Source organism: Mesoplodon mirus, assembly GCF_964341445.2.
Source record: "Mesoplodon mirus genome assembly, chromosome: 10".
Classification (NCBI taxonomy): Eukaryota; Metazoa; Chordata; class Mammalia; order Artiodactyla; family Ziphiidae; genus Mesoplodon; species Mesoplodon mirus.
Genome location: NC_138986.1, coordinates 92,570,508 through 92,587,898, shown reverse-complemented (window position 1 = coordinate 92,587,898; position 17,391 = coordinate 92,570,508). Strand labels below are relative to the sequence as shown.

The 17,391-nt window shown below is 37.2% G+C and overlaps 1 protein-coding gene across 3 annotated transcripts in view; it reads right to left on the bottom strand.

Annotated features, from left to right (window-relative positions):
• MYO6 (myosin VI) overlaps positions 1–17,391 on the bottom strand; it is a 144,685-nt gene that overhangs the window by 44,368 nt on the left and 82,926 nt on the right. For all 3 annotated transcript variants that reach the window (XR_014295118.1, XM_082633765.1, XM_082633766.1), the window contains exons 10-15: positions 14,629–14,709; positions 11,739–11,919; positions 6,216–6,360; positions 4,906–5,063; positions 3,235–3,326; positions 652–724 (exon numbers count right to left, since the gene is read on the bottom strand). Coding sequence is in view for 2 of the 3 variants with exons in the window: in XM_082633765.1 (XP_082489891.1) it covers positions 652–724; positions 3,235–3,326; positions 4,906–5,063; positions 6,216–6,360; positions 11,739–11,919; positions 14,629–14,709 (730 nt within the window). In the remaining variant the exon portion in view is untranslated. The remainder of the gene's footprint in view (positions 1–651; positions 725–3,234; positions 3,327–4,905; positions 5,064–6,215; positions 6,361–11,738; positions 11,920–14,628; positions 14,710–17,391) is intronic.

Below are 17,391 nucleotides of genomic sequence, written 5' to 3'. Positions count from 1 at the left end.
ATTACACTATCTTGTCCAAAGCTAGCACATGAGTCACTGACTCAACTGTCAGATTCCATTTTCAAAGCAAGGCGTGCCCCACAGCTGATGTCAGAGATGGGTGGGAAAGAAAAGGCAGACTGAGCACTCCCTGGGTGGGACAGGGAAAGGCTTCTTTACCGATAAAAACAGACCAGGACAACAGAGACCCCGTTCTCCTGCTGCAGGGTGCTATCTGGATGGGACACGTGGAACCTGTGATGCCAACTTGCCGCCAGAGGGTGCGGGTGCAGAGAATAGAAACAAAGAACTGCAGACGGCGCAAAGCCAAATCCTGGCAGACGCCTCAGGCTTCCTCACACGAGATGAGAAATCCCTTCACTGCTTAAGCAATTTTGTTTCCTCCTTAACTTATTCACGTTAACTGTTTAAGAAAGAAAATATCCCTCACAGTAGATAGAAGGAATTTTACGAAAACTTTCAGTATAGCTGAATTCGATGCCTTCATAGGAAAAATAACTTCCTAGCAGTACTAGAGAAGTAAAACCTCTCTCAAGTGCCACAATTTCAAGTCCCATAACCAGCAGAGCACAGAAAAATTACTAGTGAAATCATTCACTGTATCTTCCCATATTTCCCAAAAGTAGAGCAAAAAAAAAAAAAAATACATACCGATACAGTCCTGGTTATCCACGTAATGTACTTCATTCACACCTAAACCTTCCTTTTGATAGAGTTCTTGTTCCTAAAATGAAATAATCATAATCATAGATATGGAGCTACTGTGTGATAGGAAATGGATTCACTGTGCCATATCCGATCATAACATTTATTGATTAGTCAGTGTACAGGGTTCACACCAGCTGATTCGGGGACTGAGAAGTCTTACCAAACATTAGGGAAGAAAAACCCTTGCCCCTAAAGCAAGGCGAAATCAAAACTTACATGGCCAACATAACATGATTCACATTATGTGGAAATGTTCCCTCCTGCAGATAAGCATGCTTTTCCCGAAATACGCTGGGCAGCCAGGCACAGACACAGGGATCTGTTTATAACCATTCAAACCCAAGACAAGACCAGGGCTTTGAAACATTTTTTAGCGATTCTAAAGTCAAACTTCCCAGCAGAATAGACCAGGGATCAGCAAACTTTTCTGGAAGGGCCAGATAGTAAATATTTTCAGCTGTGGGCCATAGTGTCTTTGTCACAACGGTGCAATCATGCCACTGCAGGGCCAAAGCAGCCACAGATAACAGTAAAGGAAGAAGCATGGCTGTCTTCCAATAAAATTTCATTTGTAAAATTAGGCGGCATGCTGGGTTTGTCCTGAAGGCCACAGTTTACCCCTGGAATACACAAAGGAACATAACTTGCTTTGATAGTTTTAAAAAGCTTAGAAAACAGCTGAACAAACAAGCTGCCTGCTGACATGGAATTTGTCTCTCCTACTATATATCTTCAATAGCCCTCAATCATCGTCTAAAGAGAGGTAAAGCAGATTTATAACATTTATAGACAAGCACTAACATCAAGGAAAGAGCAATTAACTGCAAATGGGCTCTAATATCCACACAGTGATATATATGAGGAGTATATCATTGGGGAAAATAAACATAATTTAGAAGAATAATTTACAAATCAAAGTTAAGTTCCTGGATGTAATTCTGGTATCTTCTTAAAATTAAAAAAAAAAAAGAAAAAGGAGGAGGGAGGGATTTTATCACAGATGAGCGAGCAACGCAATGAGCTTAGGGTGATGTATATTTCAACCTTTTTTCCCCTGAATGTTTAAATATTTCCTCCCACGAGGCGTACTATTTAGAAAAGGTTCCTGTCATTCTTTAAGGCACTGTCTCCTTGAACTCAATCTGAATTTGAAATTCGCACATTTACTTTAAAGAATTATTATAAAAATAAACATGAATCAAGGCACTGTCTCCTCTTCATGTAGTTTCTACATAAAGCTTGCTGGGCTGGTGTGGAAGGGAAGAATTAAGGCTGATTAAGTGAGAAGCATACATGCAAAACTTCACACAGTAATGAAAGGACTAAGGCTGCCAGATGACACTTTCCAGAGAAACTATCTTAACTGACAGGTACTTGTTTTAACCTGTTTTATTTATGCCAGAATTGGTATAATATATAAGATATTATAAGATAAGGTATAAAAGTTGGAATGTACTAGGAAACCCATAAAGACAAAACACAGTAAAAATGGGGGAAAGATGAATGGGATGGGAACAGGAAAGAAGATATTTCACATTTCAAGTCCAGAGACAGTGGGGAACTCAGAACGCAGCAGTGTTAATAGGAAGGGAACTGTGCTGTGAGCCAGCAACCGGGAAGGAGGGTTCAGACCTGCAGGAGTCACTGAACTTCTGCAGTTTCTTCCTCTGTAAAACAAAGGGCTGCACTAGATTAACAGATTAATTCTGAGTTCCCTTTAACTCTGCTTTCTTCATTCAGTAAGACATATCTCCAAGGGCTCAAAGGAAGGAAAGACAAGGGGATCAGTAGGTGGAGAATTCAAAATACAAGGCAAAAAATGGTTAGCCTAATCACAGATCCACTGATCCAAAGCTACTTTTACTCACTGTGCACTCTGAGGTGTTACAAAGGAACTTTCCTAGACTTGAGACCGTGAGTGTAGGCCACCAGTCAGCTACTACAAGCAGCGGTAGGAAGTCCTTACTGGACCAGAGATGGTGTCCAGATAAAAGCACCCCACTGACAGGCCACTGGCAGTGCACAAGGTATCCTGGCAGGGAAAGAGCTGCCCGGAGGTGGGCCAGGCCAGCGGCCCCAGGGAATCTCCTGGCCTGGTGGCTTTCCTGCCATACGGAGAGAGGGCGAGCAGGTAGCAGAGTGGACAGAAGCAGAGACACAGAGGAATAGGGGGAGGTGCCCAGGTCAGGGCCGAGAGCAGACTGCTGTTTAGCTGTGGCAGGAGTAGAGACAGCAGAATCAGGAAAAGAAACAAGCAGAATTTCAAGTCTAGTAAAAGTCACTAGTAAGAAGCAAAGAGACGTTCACTTCTGAGGAGGTGCCTATTAGAGTTTTCACTGGGTCCCTAAGCCTCAGCTGTACCATTAACACTTCTGATGTGCCACTGGGACCTGCACTGGGCATCTCTGATTCCCTGGGCCACCTTACATCACACCCCATGCATTGGGCTAACTGCAGTATGTCTCTGTACCTTGAAATTTAAAATAGCTTAACGCGGTTCTTAAATCTAAATTGTATGGCAATTACCTCCTTCAGAATCCTTTCATTAAAAAACTGTTGAAGTTTTTCATTGCAATAGTTGATGCAAAATTGTTCAAAACTGTTACGTTCAAAGTACTCTGAAAACAAAACCAGAATCAAGAGTCATCATCAGATCTTCACATTAATACATTTAACTGAGGATAAAATTTTATTGTATCAATGTTTAATTTAACATTAGGTTAAAAATATACATATAATTGTTCCATACTCCCCAAATGCTCTTATTTCAAGACTTAAATTTTTATATGCATTAAAATTAAGTATTAAAAATACCTTCGCTTGACAAAAAGGTGTTTGTCAGATAAGATACATGTCATATAGTAAAAGATGTAAAACATAAGTCACTTGTAAAGATTTTTAAAGCACAGGTGTTAAAGCAATCTAAATCAAAGAAGAAAATTGACTTAAAATGTAAGTACTATATATTTTTCTATATAATCTGTAAAATTATAGTTAGAAAAAATATTATGGACACTAATGCATTTCTAAAATCAAGGGATTGTATTACATTATTTCTACGATCCCTGTAGCTCTAAAATGTTATGACTCTGTGTATGTGAGTGTTATGCTAAAACGGTGCAGACCAGGAAACAAATGTCTGAAGATTACGAAATCTTAAGTCAGTGACGAGTGTTTCTCTACCTTTGATCATAAGGTAATGCTTTATTGTAAATTTTAAAATATGTATTACAGCGAAAACAAAACTCTGCCCCTCCCAAATGTAAACACTCATATCTTCCCTTGACAAAGGCAAACAAATTACGAAGGACACCACTTCTGCACAGAGGGAACGCCCGCACTGATAAAGTCCAATGTAAAAAACGGTCAAACTTACTTTGAGGTTTTTACGGTAATTCCGAACAAAGCAACATTCAGATATCAGTGACTCATTTCATTTCTGGTTATACACGTCCACAGTTGTTCTCAAATATTTATCTTGATAGCTTACTCATTTGGTGGAAATTAATTGGAAATAGCTACCTGTTGACAACTAACACTAATGATGAATTTTTACACATAGTAATAAGTTTGGCTTGTGTGCTAGGTCAACCTGTACCCAGGTCCATTGGCTGGAGCCAATGGTTTTAATGACTGAATTCTCTTTATCAGCAGCACTCAAGACTTCACCTTTATCAGCTGTATTCATTTGAGAGTATACAGACATCTCTACCTATAGTAGTTTCAATCAACATTTTTTTTTTTTTAATTTTGTGGTACGCGGGCCTCTCACTGTTGTGGCCTCTCCCGTTGTGGAGCACAGGCTCTGGACGCGCAGGCTCAGCAGCCATGGCTCACGGGCCCAGCCGCTCCGTGGCATGTGGGATCTTCCCAGACTGGGGCACGAACCCGTGTCCCCTGCATCGGCAGGCGGACTCTCAACCACTGTGGCACCAGGGAAGCCCCAATCAACATGTTTTAATTTAAGCATTAGTGTGACCAAAATCCATGAGTCTTTCCTTTCCTTTTTTTTTTTTTTTTTTGAAGCATTAGCTTCCTACTTAAATCGTATTATGAAATGAAATAGTGGTATGGACATATAACTGGAAATACATCAAGTAAAAGGTATTACAAGGGAAAAGAAGTTTTTAAAATTTTATTTTAAATATGTGTGAAAATATCAAACAGATACAAACTCACAAACAAAACTATACTTACCAAATCCAGCAATATCTAGGACTCCAATAAAATAGGCTGATGTTTCAAAAGGAAAACACTGATTTACTCTGTTGACCACGTGATCGAAAAGATGGCTGTAGACAGTCTTTGCCAAGGCATCCCGGGCATTGTTGGCTTGCTCCACTTTCAGGGGTACCCTGTAAAAGAAGACCATACCAACAGAAATTCTTCATAGTAATATGTTGTGGAAATAATGCCATATTCCCAAGAACTAAGTACATATTCACTGTGAGGAACAAAATAAATAGTTACAAAATATCATTCGTGAATAGAGACAGATAAACGGGGCTAAGTAGAATACAAGAGAATTATCTACAAGACAATTAGATTAAAAATTGATCACTGAGTAAAAGAACATTAGGCTCAAAAAATCTTTTTAACCTTAATTTATACCTCATTGTACATGCTGAATATATAAAAAAATTATTCAGAGCAATAATCTTCCATGTGACTTTCTCAAATGCAAAAGAAACTGTGTTTAATTCAAGACCACTTTAAAGGTCAGAAACTTGGTTAACACTGTTGAGGGAAAAAAATGTTTACATCTTAAAATCCAAACTGTCCAACTCTACTCTTTCATAGAAATAACTACATGGTATAACAGTGTTAGACGCTGCAGATACATATACACAGTCCGATGAAGAGAGGCTGCCACAGGAAAGAATTTCCAAACACTGTGCTAAATGCTGTCATAAAGCGTGAGGCCCTGTGGGAATACCAGAAAAAATTATCAAAATTTGGAAGTAACCTTAAAAGTCATTCAGGTCAGACCAATACTTGAATCTCTTCTAAACAGTGATTTTCCAACTTATATTTCTTGTAATAGAACCCTTTCCTAAAGGGACTCTTATGTGGACACGCCATACTTAAGACACGAAAAAGAACTGCTTTGGAACACAGGGGAAACGGAGGACATGATTGCTGAGGACCACCCACCTGTGCTTTTACCAGCCTTCCCTTGGGTTCCAGAAATCTCTCCAAGGAACCACGCAACTGTAGGGCACTAATATACATCCTCCTCGCTGAGATTTTCTTCATAATAATAATTTGGAGTTGACTTAGCAAAGAATCAGGCTAAGCATACTTCGCTAATATTTCCCAAAGTAAGAGTTACCGAATTTTCTGAGTGGCTAAAAGATCTTTGTAACCTTATTTTTTTTAATTTGTTGAAAATTTTTTGAAATATGTCACTAGAACTCACTGCCTGCCTTATTCAGCAAGCGATAGAGGACCTGGCTTTTTTCCCCACAAGGCAGGATTTTTACAGAGCCATGAGTTAGGGAACTTACTTTATCACTGTTCCTTTGGTGCCCCCTGCTGTTGTTAGCATGACTCTTGTAGTTAAACTTACGCGAAGATCATCTTGATCCAAACCCAGTAATTCAGCACAATACTCCAATGACTGAGTAGATTTATTCTTCAGATTACAGCCACCTAATGAACACATATTTCAATTTGAAATTAATAAACATTATGTAAACCAGATTTTCAAGATGCATTTCTTAGAAGTACACTTCACTTACATAAAACTATGGACTAGACAAGGCTTAGCTGTGACTTTTAATTTCACCTCGCTTGTTCCCCGCCCTTGTCAGACACTCACACTGCCAAGGTCAGTGGGAGACACTCACTCAGGGGGGCCCATGATACAATCCTTTCAGCCCATCAATTTTAGCCTGTCACAGTTTCATTTTTTATGACCCTGCAAGCAAAATATACTAATGATAGATTATAATCCTTGTTAATGTATTAAAATAAATCTCTGGAATAACAGAGTGCCTTATCACTAAAATCATACGACTGCAGAAAACATCAAGGAGTCATTTCAGTGGTAGATGTTGTGAGGCACTGTAGTAAGTCAGTGTGGGTGTGGACATTTGTCTATGTGTGTGGGGCTGTGTGTGTGCACATGCATGTGCTTGTGAGGCTCGGGGACAAAGGGCGAGGGTGAGGCGGCCACGGCTATTTCCTGTACATCATATCTATAGATTTCTATTTATGGAGCTTGCTTCAAAAAGTTTTTTCTAGAAAGACAGAATACGACAGTGCTTAGACTCAGGGCTGTGACGGCTCTACAGCTTACTAGTTGTGTGACCTTGAACGAGTTACTTATTCTTTCTGTACTCAGTTTCCTCACCCATATAATGAGGATAATAACTAGCCTAATAAGGTTGTTATGAAGATTAGCCTAATAAGGTTGTTATGAAGATTAATAAGGTTATATACGTGAAATGCCTGGAATAGTGCCTGGTACATAATAAGCACTCTATGAAGGTACCAATTATTATCTTATTACTACTAATATTAAAAATAATAAACATTTTATTAACATTTTTATGGTTTAGTGCTTATAAATGAGTCATTTGAAGACTAATTTCAAAATTACAAAGAACGTATGAAATCATAATGAGAATTTTATCATGACAAATTAATAAACTATTTAACAGACTGCTCTCAGGAGAAATAAACCGTGAGATCTTATATGAATAAGGGGTTGTCAAGACAATTCACTGGGGGAAAGAACAGCTTTTCAAACAAATGGCACTGGGCAACTGGACATCCACATGTAAAAGAATGAAGTTGGACCCCTACTTCACACCATACACAGAAATTAACTCAAAATCAATAAAAGACCTAAAGGTAAGAGTAACACTATTAAACTCTTAGAAGAATACAGACATAAATCCTTGTGATCTTGGACCAGGTAATGGCTTCCTAGATATGGCACCATAAGCAACAAAAGAAAAAACAGACAAACTGGATTTCATCAAAACGAAAAACTTGGGCCTCCCTGGTGGCGCAGTGGTTGAGAGTCCGCCTGCCGATGCAGGGGATACGGGTTCGTGCCCCGGTCTGGGAGGATCCCATATGCCGCGGAGCGGCTGGGCCCGTGAGCCATGGCCGCTGGGCCTGCGCATCCGGAGCCTGTGCTCCGCAACGGGGGAGGCCACAACAGTGAGAGGCCCGCATACCGCAAAAAAAAAAAAAAAAAAAAAAAAAAAACGAAAAACTTTTGTGCTTCAAAGAACATTATCCAAAAATGAAAAACACAACCCGCAGAATGAGAGAAAATATTTGCAAATTATACATTGGATAAGGAACTTGTATTTAGAACATATTAAAGAACTCTTACCACTCAATAATAAAAAGGCAATCTAATTAATAAGTGAGTAAAGAACATAAGTAGTCATTTCTCAAAAAAAGATATACAAATGGCCAATACAGTTGAGCCATCAGGAAAATGCACATAAAAACCACAATGAGGTAGCACTTCGCAGGCACTAGGGTGGTAAGAATGTAAAGCCCTTCAGTTACTTTGAAAGTCAATTCCTCACAAGGTTAAATATAGAATTACCATATGACTCAGCAATTCTACTCCTAGGCATATACCCAAGAGAAATGAAACCGTATGTCCACACAAAAACTTGCACACAAATGTTTATGGTAGTATAATTCATAATAGCCAAAGGTGGAAGCAGCCTAAAAGTTCACCAAATAACAAATGGATAAACAAAATGTGGTATATCCATTCAATGGAATATTACTCAGCAATGAAAAGAAATGATGTACTGACACATGTCAAAACATGGATGAACCTTGAAAACATTATGCTAACTGAAAGAAGCCAGTCACAGAGAGCACATATTGTATGATTCCATTTATATGAAATGCCCATGATAGGCAAATTGATAGAGACAGAGTAGAACAGTGGTTGCCTAAAGGCTAGGGATTTGGGAGGAAATGGGGCGGGGGGTAAGGGTATGGGGTTTGTATCTGGAGAGATGAAAATATTCTAAAACTGAATATAGTGATTGTTGCACAACTCAATATAAATTATATTTCAATAAAGCTGAAAAAAAGAATAAGGGGAGAGGAATACTTAGAAGATATATTAAACCTTTAATTCTATGAAAGTAAGATTACTACTAATTTCTAGTTTATACACACACACATTATCTAAAATTATATAACTCAAAAAGTTGACCAACGATAATTAATTCATTTAAATACTTCTTTTTTTTTTTTTTTACTATTCTGCAAAGTTTCTTACACACTTCCAGGAATTATGTAAGGCTAGCATAGAAAAGATTTATTTTAAAAGTTTCAAAAGGGCAAAATACTGTGAAATAACGCAAGGCTTTTCATGTCACTCCCCTTCCAAAAAAGAACTTCTCTGAACAGTTTTTACTTTAGTTGTTATAATAATTTTTTTTTTTTTTTTTTTTTTTTTTTTGTGGTACGCGGGCCTCTCACTGTTGTGGCCTCTCCTGTTGTGGAGCACAGGCTCCAGACGCGCAGGCTCAGCGGCCATGGCTCATGGGCCCAGCCGCCCCGCGGCATGTGGGATCCTCCCTGACCGGGGCACGAACCTGTGTCCCCTGCATCGGCAGGCCAACTCTCAACCACTGCACCACCAGGGAAGCCCCATAATGTATATTTTTGTTATGTGGAATTTTAAAAACATAGGAAGTCCCTAGAGGCATTCTTTGCATTTCCATCATGAAAAAACTTTTAAATAGTAGTCTAAACATTTACTGAAGAATAAATTTTCTGATAAAACTTTCTGATAAAATAATTACGAGTATCCAGAGCTTTTTCAAATTGCAAGGTCATGCCAAAATTGAGCTCTCTAGGGCAGGAAAAATCAATTCTGATTAGAAAGAAACCATCTGAATCTATAGAAAGGATGAAGATTAATATAATAAAATCTTAGCTATTAAAATAAAAATAGCCTAGTTTATTAATTCTCTGGATTCATTGCCTCATTCCAATCTGCTCTGCTTTCTGCTCATTTTCCCTTCAACAGAAGGAAGTTTGAGAAGAAAAATAAACGATAATGTGAATATCTGCTATGTGCCTTTTGACCACTTAAGTGCTTTTCAACTAACTAGATCATGCCACATTTATGATCCTCTGTGTACATCTGCATGTTTACCACACGGTAATAACATGAGGTGTGTGAAAATGCCACCTATCACTTCTAACAACATGTCCAAACTGTGCATTAATTTTTCTAAACTTTTTTGGATATTACTTAGAACTCCTACACGCTCCCTTGGTATAACGATGCTACAGAGCAAACGAAAGTGTATTCTAACATTCATTACCTTTTCAAATCCCTCAAAAAAAACTAGTAACAATTTTAATGCACACTAAGAACATACCTGATTCTGCTTGGTTTTTCTTTTTGTTTCTTTTATTTTAATCTGGGAGTAATCTGCATTTTTATTTTTCTTATTCATTAAAAAACACTTAAGAGTGATTACTACATGCCAGACATAAGTACTCACATTATTCTACAAATATTTAACTCATTTATTCCTCTTTATAACATGAGGTAAGGCCTGTTATTTATTATTCCTAGTTTACTGGTGAGGAAAACTGAGACACAGAGAGGTTAAGTTCCTGGCCCAAGGTCACACAGGCAGGTAACACACGGTGAAAAGCCTGGCCCAAGACCACGTGCTCTTACGCACCACACTCTGACGTCACAGCACCGCGGACACTCAGTCTGAAAGCCACTCAGACTGTCGACTTCCATCTGCTCAGAAGGTTCAGTGACGGGGGCAATGGGGGCAGTTATCACCCGTACTGGAGTTAGTCAGACATGGGTACAACCGGCTCTCACACCTACAACTTCACTGATGACCATGTTACTTAAACTTCTGCACAGGTCCTACTTCTGTAAAATGGAGATAATATCCTCTACCTCATTATCTTTATTAAGTTCAGATTATGATTATGATGTTTATGATGAAATACAGTATATGAAGGGTCTTGCACGTAGCATTTTTTTTAATGTTCTTTTGCCTTCCTCTTGTGCCCTTTTCCTTATATGCAAACTACTGCTAGGAGAAAACACTTCTCATGGATTATTTCTTCATTATTCTACAAATGAAAAATCCAAGGCTTAGAGAGCTTCTGGGATCTGACACTAAAGCCCATATTATTGACTACTATATTAAATGATGCTTTTGATTTTTTTAAAACTCTTTTAAACAATGTATTTATGCAGGAGTCAACAATCTTTTTCTCTAAAGAGTGAGGTTTTAGGCTTTGCTGGCCATCCAGTCTCTGTCACAACCCCAACTCTGCCACTACGAAAGCTGGCCTAGGCAAGACATAAATAAATGTGTGTGGCTGTGTTCTAACAATACTTTATTTACAAAAACAGGCAGCTAGTCAGATTTGACCATGAGCCACAGCCTGCCAACTCCCGCATTCATGGATCAAACTTAAGATCATATAAAAAGCCTTACTATTTATGTAGAGACTGCAACAATACAGTTGAAAAGTTACTATAGTGCAGGCATTTAAATGATCTGTTCAATCTGCATCAAGTTTAACCTGTTTTCATTTCCCAGTAACAATGTATATGGGCTTTCATGTATTCAATTATCCTAATTAACCATTCCAAGTTTAGATCAATGAACCAGAAAAATGTCAAAATACCTTAAAAGATGGTAGAGAGAATTATTATGTTCACTTATTGGAAAAGATTAATATCAGTTGAAAAATTTAACCAAATATGACCCTGGTAGTCAGGATTATTTATCCTTCACAGGACGAGTTTATTCCTCATCAGTATCACTGATTTATTCAAAAAGAGCTCATAATAACTAATAATGCAGCATCCAGCAGTTGCAAGATTCATCACATAATACAGTATATTCTAGAAATGTAGGGTATTAACAAGCCTGCGCACAGAGTAAATTTTCATAAGACAATTAAATGACAAAACTTCTAAATTTACTCCTTTTTAAAATAAAGCAAAACAAAAAGACCACAAGAAAACAAACAAAAAAAAAAACCTGAAGTGCTGCCGGCTTCCTCAAAATCAATATTTCCAAGGTGCAGGACACCAGCTACTACCCGGAACAGATCAAGCTTTTCTTCATCATCCAAACCAATCTTTTTCATGGCTGTGCACATTCTAATAAAATCTCCATGGTCATCTAACAAAGGATCTTTCAAGGAACCTGCCTTAAGATACTACAAAACAAGAAGACATCAATTAATTGTGGTTTTCATTATTTAAGTATACTAACAAAACTACACAACGTCTATTCACTATATAACATGCAAAAATAAAATGTGTCAATCATAAAACTTTAGTGTTCCAAAACATTCAAAAACTGAATGACTGGGCAAAGTGTACCCAGGATTTATGTGTTATTTCTTTCAATGACATGTGAATCTGCAACTATCTCAATAAAAATTTCAGTCAAAAATGGAATGAGATGTTTTCCAATTACAATTTTAACTCTAAAACTAGGATATTATATAAAAATATAAATTGAGTGAAAATGAAGGGAATATCAGTGGTTGAAATGAATCAACATGAAACCATAGGTCAAAAAGAACTGAGGTTTTAAAAAACTGTAATAAAAATTTAAATCTGACACTTAGCATTACACTCCTTCAGGTTAACTGCCATCAACTGCACCAATATTCAACAGCAGTAACCAGTGGACAGGCTAACAACAATGTTCACGGCCTGGGAATTAATTTTTAAACCTTTCTGTATTAGTATATATGAGGTAAAGTGTATTAGTAAGCATTATGCTTATGCTAAGAATTTATGCAATGACTGAAAACATTTCCGAAAAAATGAAGAGAAAATTTGCTTTCTCTCCTAAAAGAATGTGCATCTAAAGTATTCATTTACTAGAACCTATAACAAACTCAGAAAAAGGAAGAAGAAAAGTCAGCCCTGCAGAAACTAGAAGGAGGGAAAAAAAATTACTGGACACAGAAAGATTGGACTAGCAATTTTCCAGAACTTGAGAATGAATGAGAAGTAAAATTAAACATTAGGTAACAGCATCAGAATTAACTGGTCATTAAAGACGCCCCTAGGAGATGTTTTTTTTCCTCCAGGTTGCCAACTGCTTCCCAGCTAAATTTGTAATTACCTTTCCACACAAGTCTTTAAAATGTTTAATTATGCATGTGTAAAATTTCTGGAAAATGTCTAGACAAAGAAATTTAATTTTATTCTTAAAGAAACCAATCACATGCAGCCAAATTTAAAACAAAGCACGTATCGTGCAGAATTTTTAGTCTTGCAATTGAACCGTTACTTCATTTAAAAACTGTTTCTAATCAAATGTCAGTGAATATATTGCTATCACGGCAGACTAAAAATACTGCATTTTCCTAAAAATAACACACCGCTTAAAGACATGCCAATGGAACTAGGCAAAGGATTCTAAATAGTCAAAATGATCACCTCATCCTCCTGATAAAGAAGACAATAAAAAGTAATTTAAACATATTAAATCCATTATTCACTTATACATTTTTATATATAAACCCAGTAATATGAATATGATTCCTAACAAACTATGTTGACTCTAAAATCAGAAAGTGTACATTTTCTTCCTAAGACAGCACAAAGAATGCTACTCTTTGGAGAGTAAAATCCAGTTTTCTTTCCTCTCCACTCAGTTTTTTCCATGGTAAAAGATCAAATTTAGATATGTATATATTTTTTCCTTTGGGATAGCTGCAGTATCCCACAAGGAAATGTCCCCATTATCTTAGTGGAAATAATACAATTTCTATATTTCAATGATGCCTTATAAAAATATAGGTTATCATAACAAAGGAAGATACCATAATAAATATTAATGTCACTTCTTAAAGTTCCAACCATGGATGTAATATAAAGTTTACAGACATCTGTATCTAAAATGATAAATAAAATGTCAACTTAAACAAAAATTAACTGCAGACTCATCTGCTTAGAATTCAAATTAATGGGAATTTTTAGTTGCTTTCTGTTCTTTTCTATGAATACATTAAAGATATAATTCACCTCACCATTTTGAAGGTAGTCAAAAACATCTGACTCACAAATGCAGGGGAATTAAAAACTGAGTATAATAAAACCTTGTTCACTTAAATATAAATCTTTTAATAAAATAAAGACAATATGAACTATTCCCTATAATTAATCCTTAGTATTTCATAATTTAAGCTCCCTGAGTAGATATAACTTAATCCCATTTACTACTTAAACAATGCATATTAAAATTTATAAAGGTTGCAGTAGATTTTTAGATTAAGGACAATGTTTTTAAAATAATACTTAATGGTATAATTATATCTACTTACTCTTAGAAATACAATGATTTAGTAAGACCTATACATAAAACTTTTCATAATATATTACAGAAACATGATGTTTTAACAATGATTTAGTAAGACCTATACATAAAACTTTTCATATTACAGAAACATGATATTTTAAAGAGAAATATTAAATAATACATAAGCATTAGTTCATAAGAATGCTCACTCTACTTATTGTCTACATCAAAGCTTACTTCAGCCTTGACACAGACAATAAATTATAAAGGACATATTTTATACTTAATCACAAATGGGTAATATGAAAGTAAGTTTCAAAAACGTCAGCAAAGGATGATTTTTAGGCAATCTGATGCCCTCATGCCAGGAAAATAACAAGAGGAGAGCAGCGCAGAGGTCTCACCAAGAAGACCCAGAACCTGTGGCTTCTGCAGATACCAAAAGAGGTGTTCTCGGCAAGAGGTGTGGATGAGTATTTAGGTTTTTTAAGCATAAGCCTAAAAGTAAGAGATCTTACTTGGTTTCCAAAATAAAAAATAGAATACATCTTTCAGCACAATTTTTTTCTATTAAAGATTATAATTTTTTTTTAAAAGGCTACTTTACCTCAGGACTTCTTCGGTTCTGCAAAATGTGTTTGTCAGTTTCTCTGTTAGCAAAGTATCTAGTGCAGCCTCGGTTTAAATACTATGACAAAGAAATTTAAAATATAATTAACAAATAGATCCACAGGAAAATAATACAAAGGAAAACACAACTTATCAAATAGTGCTAACTCTAAAGAATTTCTAAACATAACCTGAGTATCATTTAATATCTCAATTAAAATCAATACTTCTGGGCTTCCCTGGTGGCGCAGTGGTTGAGAGTCTGCCTGCTAATGCAGGGGACACGGGTTCGGGCCCTGGTCTGGGAAGATCCCACATGCCGCGGAGCAACTGGGCCCGTGAGCCACGGCTACTGAGCCTGCGCATCTGGAGCCTGTGCTCCAGCAACAAAAGAGGCCTCGATAGTGAGAGGCCCGTGCACCGCGATGAAGAGTGACCCCCCGCTTGCCACAACTAGAGAAAGCCCTCGCACAGAAGTGAAGAACCAACATAGCCAAAAATAAATAAATAAACAAATGTGGGTTTAAAGGATAATAATATATATTAAAAAAAAATCAATACTTCTATATATCATAAACATTTCATTCCTACTAATCACAGCAGGGATGGTGAAAATCCTAACCTGAAAATAGATTAAATTACATGATTAACATAAAAACCAATACCATAAAGCTTTCCTATTTTTCAAAGGTAGCAATTTTTTAAAAATATGTATCTCCAGTTTATTTATTCATTTTTAACATCTTTATTGGAGTATAATTGCTTTACAGTGTTGTGTCAGTTTCTGCTGTGTAACTAAGTGAATCAGCTATATGCATATGTGTATATCCATATCCCCTCCCTCTTGTGTCTCCCTCCCATCCTCCCTATCCCACCTCTCTAAGTGGTCACAAAGCACAGAGCTGATCTCCCTGTGCTATGCAGCTGCTTCTCACTAGCTATCTATTTTACATTTGGTAGTGTATATATGTCCATGCCACTCTCTCACTTCCTCCCAGTTAACTCTTCCTCCTCTCGTGTCCTCAAGTCCATTCTCTATGTCTGCGTCTTTATTCTTGTCCTGCCCCTAGGTTCATCAGAACCATTTTTTTTTTTTAGATTCCATATATATGTGTTACCATACGGTATTTGTTTTTCTCTTTCTGACTTACTTCACTCTGTATGACAGACTCTAGGTCCATCCACCTCACTACAAATAACTCAATTTTGTTTCTTTTTATGGCTGAGTAATATTACATTGTATATATGTGTCACATCTTCTTTATCCATTCATCTGTCGATGGACACTTAGCTTGCTTCCATGTACTGGCTCTTATAAATACTGATACAATGAACATTGTGGTACATGACTCTTTTTGAATTGTGGTTTTATCAGGGTATATGCCCAGTAGTCGGATTGCTGGGTCATATGGTAGTTCTATTTTTAGTTTTTTAAGGAACCTCCATACTGTTCTCCATAGTGGCTGTATCAACTTACATTCCCACTAACAGTGCAAAGCGTTCTCTTTTCTCCACACCCTCGCCAGGATTTATTGTTTGTAGATTTTTTGATGATGGCTATTCTGACTGGTGTGAGGTGATACTTCATTGTAGTTTTGATTTGCATTTCTCTAATGATTAGTGATGTTGAGCATCCTTTCATGTGTTTGTTGGCAATCTGCAGTATCTTCTTTGGAGAAATGTCTATTTGGGTCTTCCACCCATTTTTGGATTGGGTTGTTTTTTGATATTGAGCTGCATGAGCTGCTTGTATATTTTGGAGATTAATCCTTTGTCAGTTGCTTCATTTGCAAATATTTTCTCCCATTCTGAGGATTGTCTTTTTTTTTTTTTTTTTTTTTTTTTTTCCGTATGCGGGCCTCTCACTGTTGTGGCCTTTCCCGTTGCGGAGCACAGGCTCCGGACGCACAGGCTCAGCGGCCATGGCTCACGGGCCCAGCCGCTCCGCGGCATATGGGATCCTCCCAGACCGGGGAACAAACCCGCATCCCCTGCATCGGCAGGCGGACTCTCAACCACTGCGCCACCAGGGAGGCCCTGAGGATTGTCTTTTCATCTTTTTTATGGTTTCCTTTGCTGTGCAAAAGCTTTTAAGTTTCATTAGGTCCCATTTGTTTATTTTTGTTTCTATTTCCATTTCTCTAGGAGGTGGGTCAAAAAGGATCTTGCTGTGATTTATGTCATAGAGCGTTCTGCCTATGTTTTCCTCTAAGAGTTTTATAGTGTCTGGTCTCACATTTAGGTCTTTAATCCATTTGGAGTTTATTTTTGTGTATGGTGTTAGGAAGTGTTCTAATTTCATTCTTTTACATGTAGCTGTCCAGTTTTCCCAGCACCACTTACTGAAGAGGCTGGCTTTTCTCCACTGTATATTCTTACCTCCTTTATCAAAAATAAGGTGACCATATGTGCATGGGTTTATCTCTGGGCTTTCAATCCTGTTCCATTGATCTATATTTCTGTTTTTGTGCCAGTACCATACTGTCTTCATTACTGTAGCTTTGTAGTATAATCTGAAGTCGGGGAGCCTGATTCCTCCAGCTCCGTTTTTCGTTCTCAAGGTTGCTTTGGCTATTCAGGGTCTTTTGTGATTCCAAACAAATTGTGCAATTTTTTGTTCTAGTTCTGTGAAAAATGCCATTGGTAGTTTGATGGGGATTGCAGTGAATCTGTAGATTGCTTTGGGTAGTATAGTTATTTTCACAATGTTGATTCTTCCAATCCAAGAACATGGTATATCTCTCCCTCTGTTTGTATCATC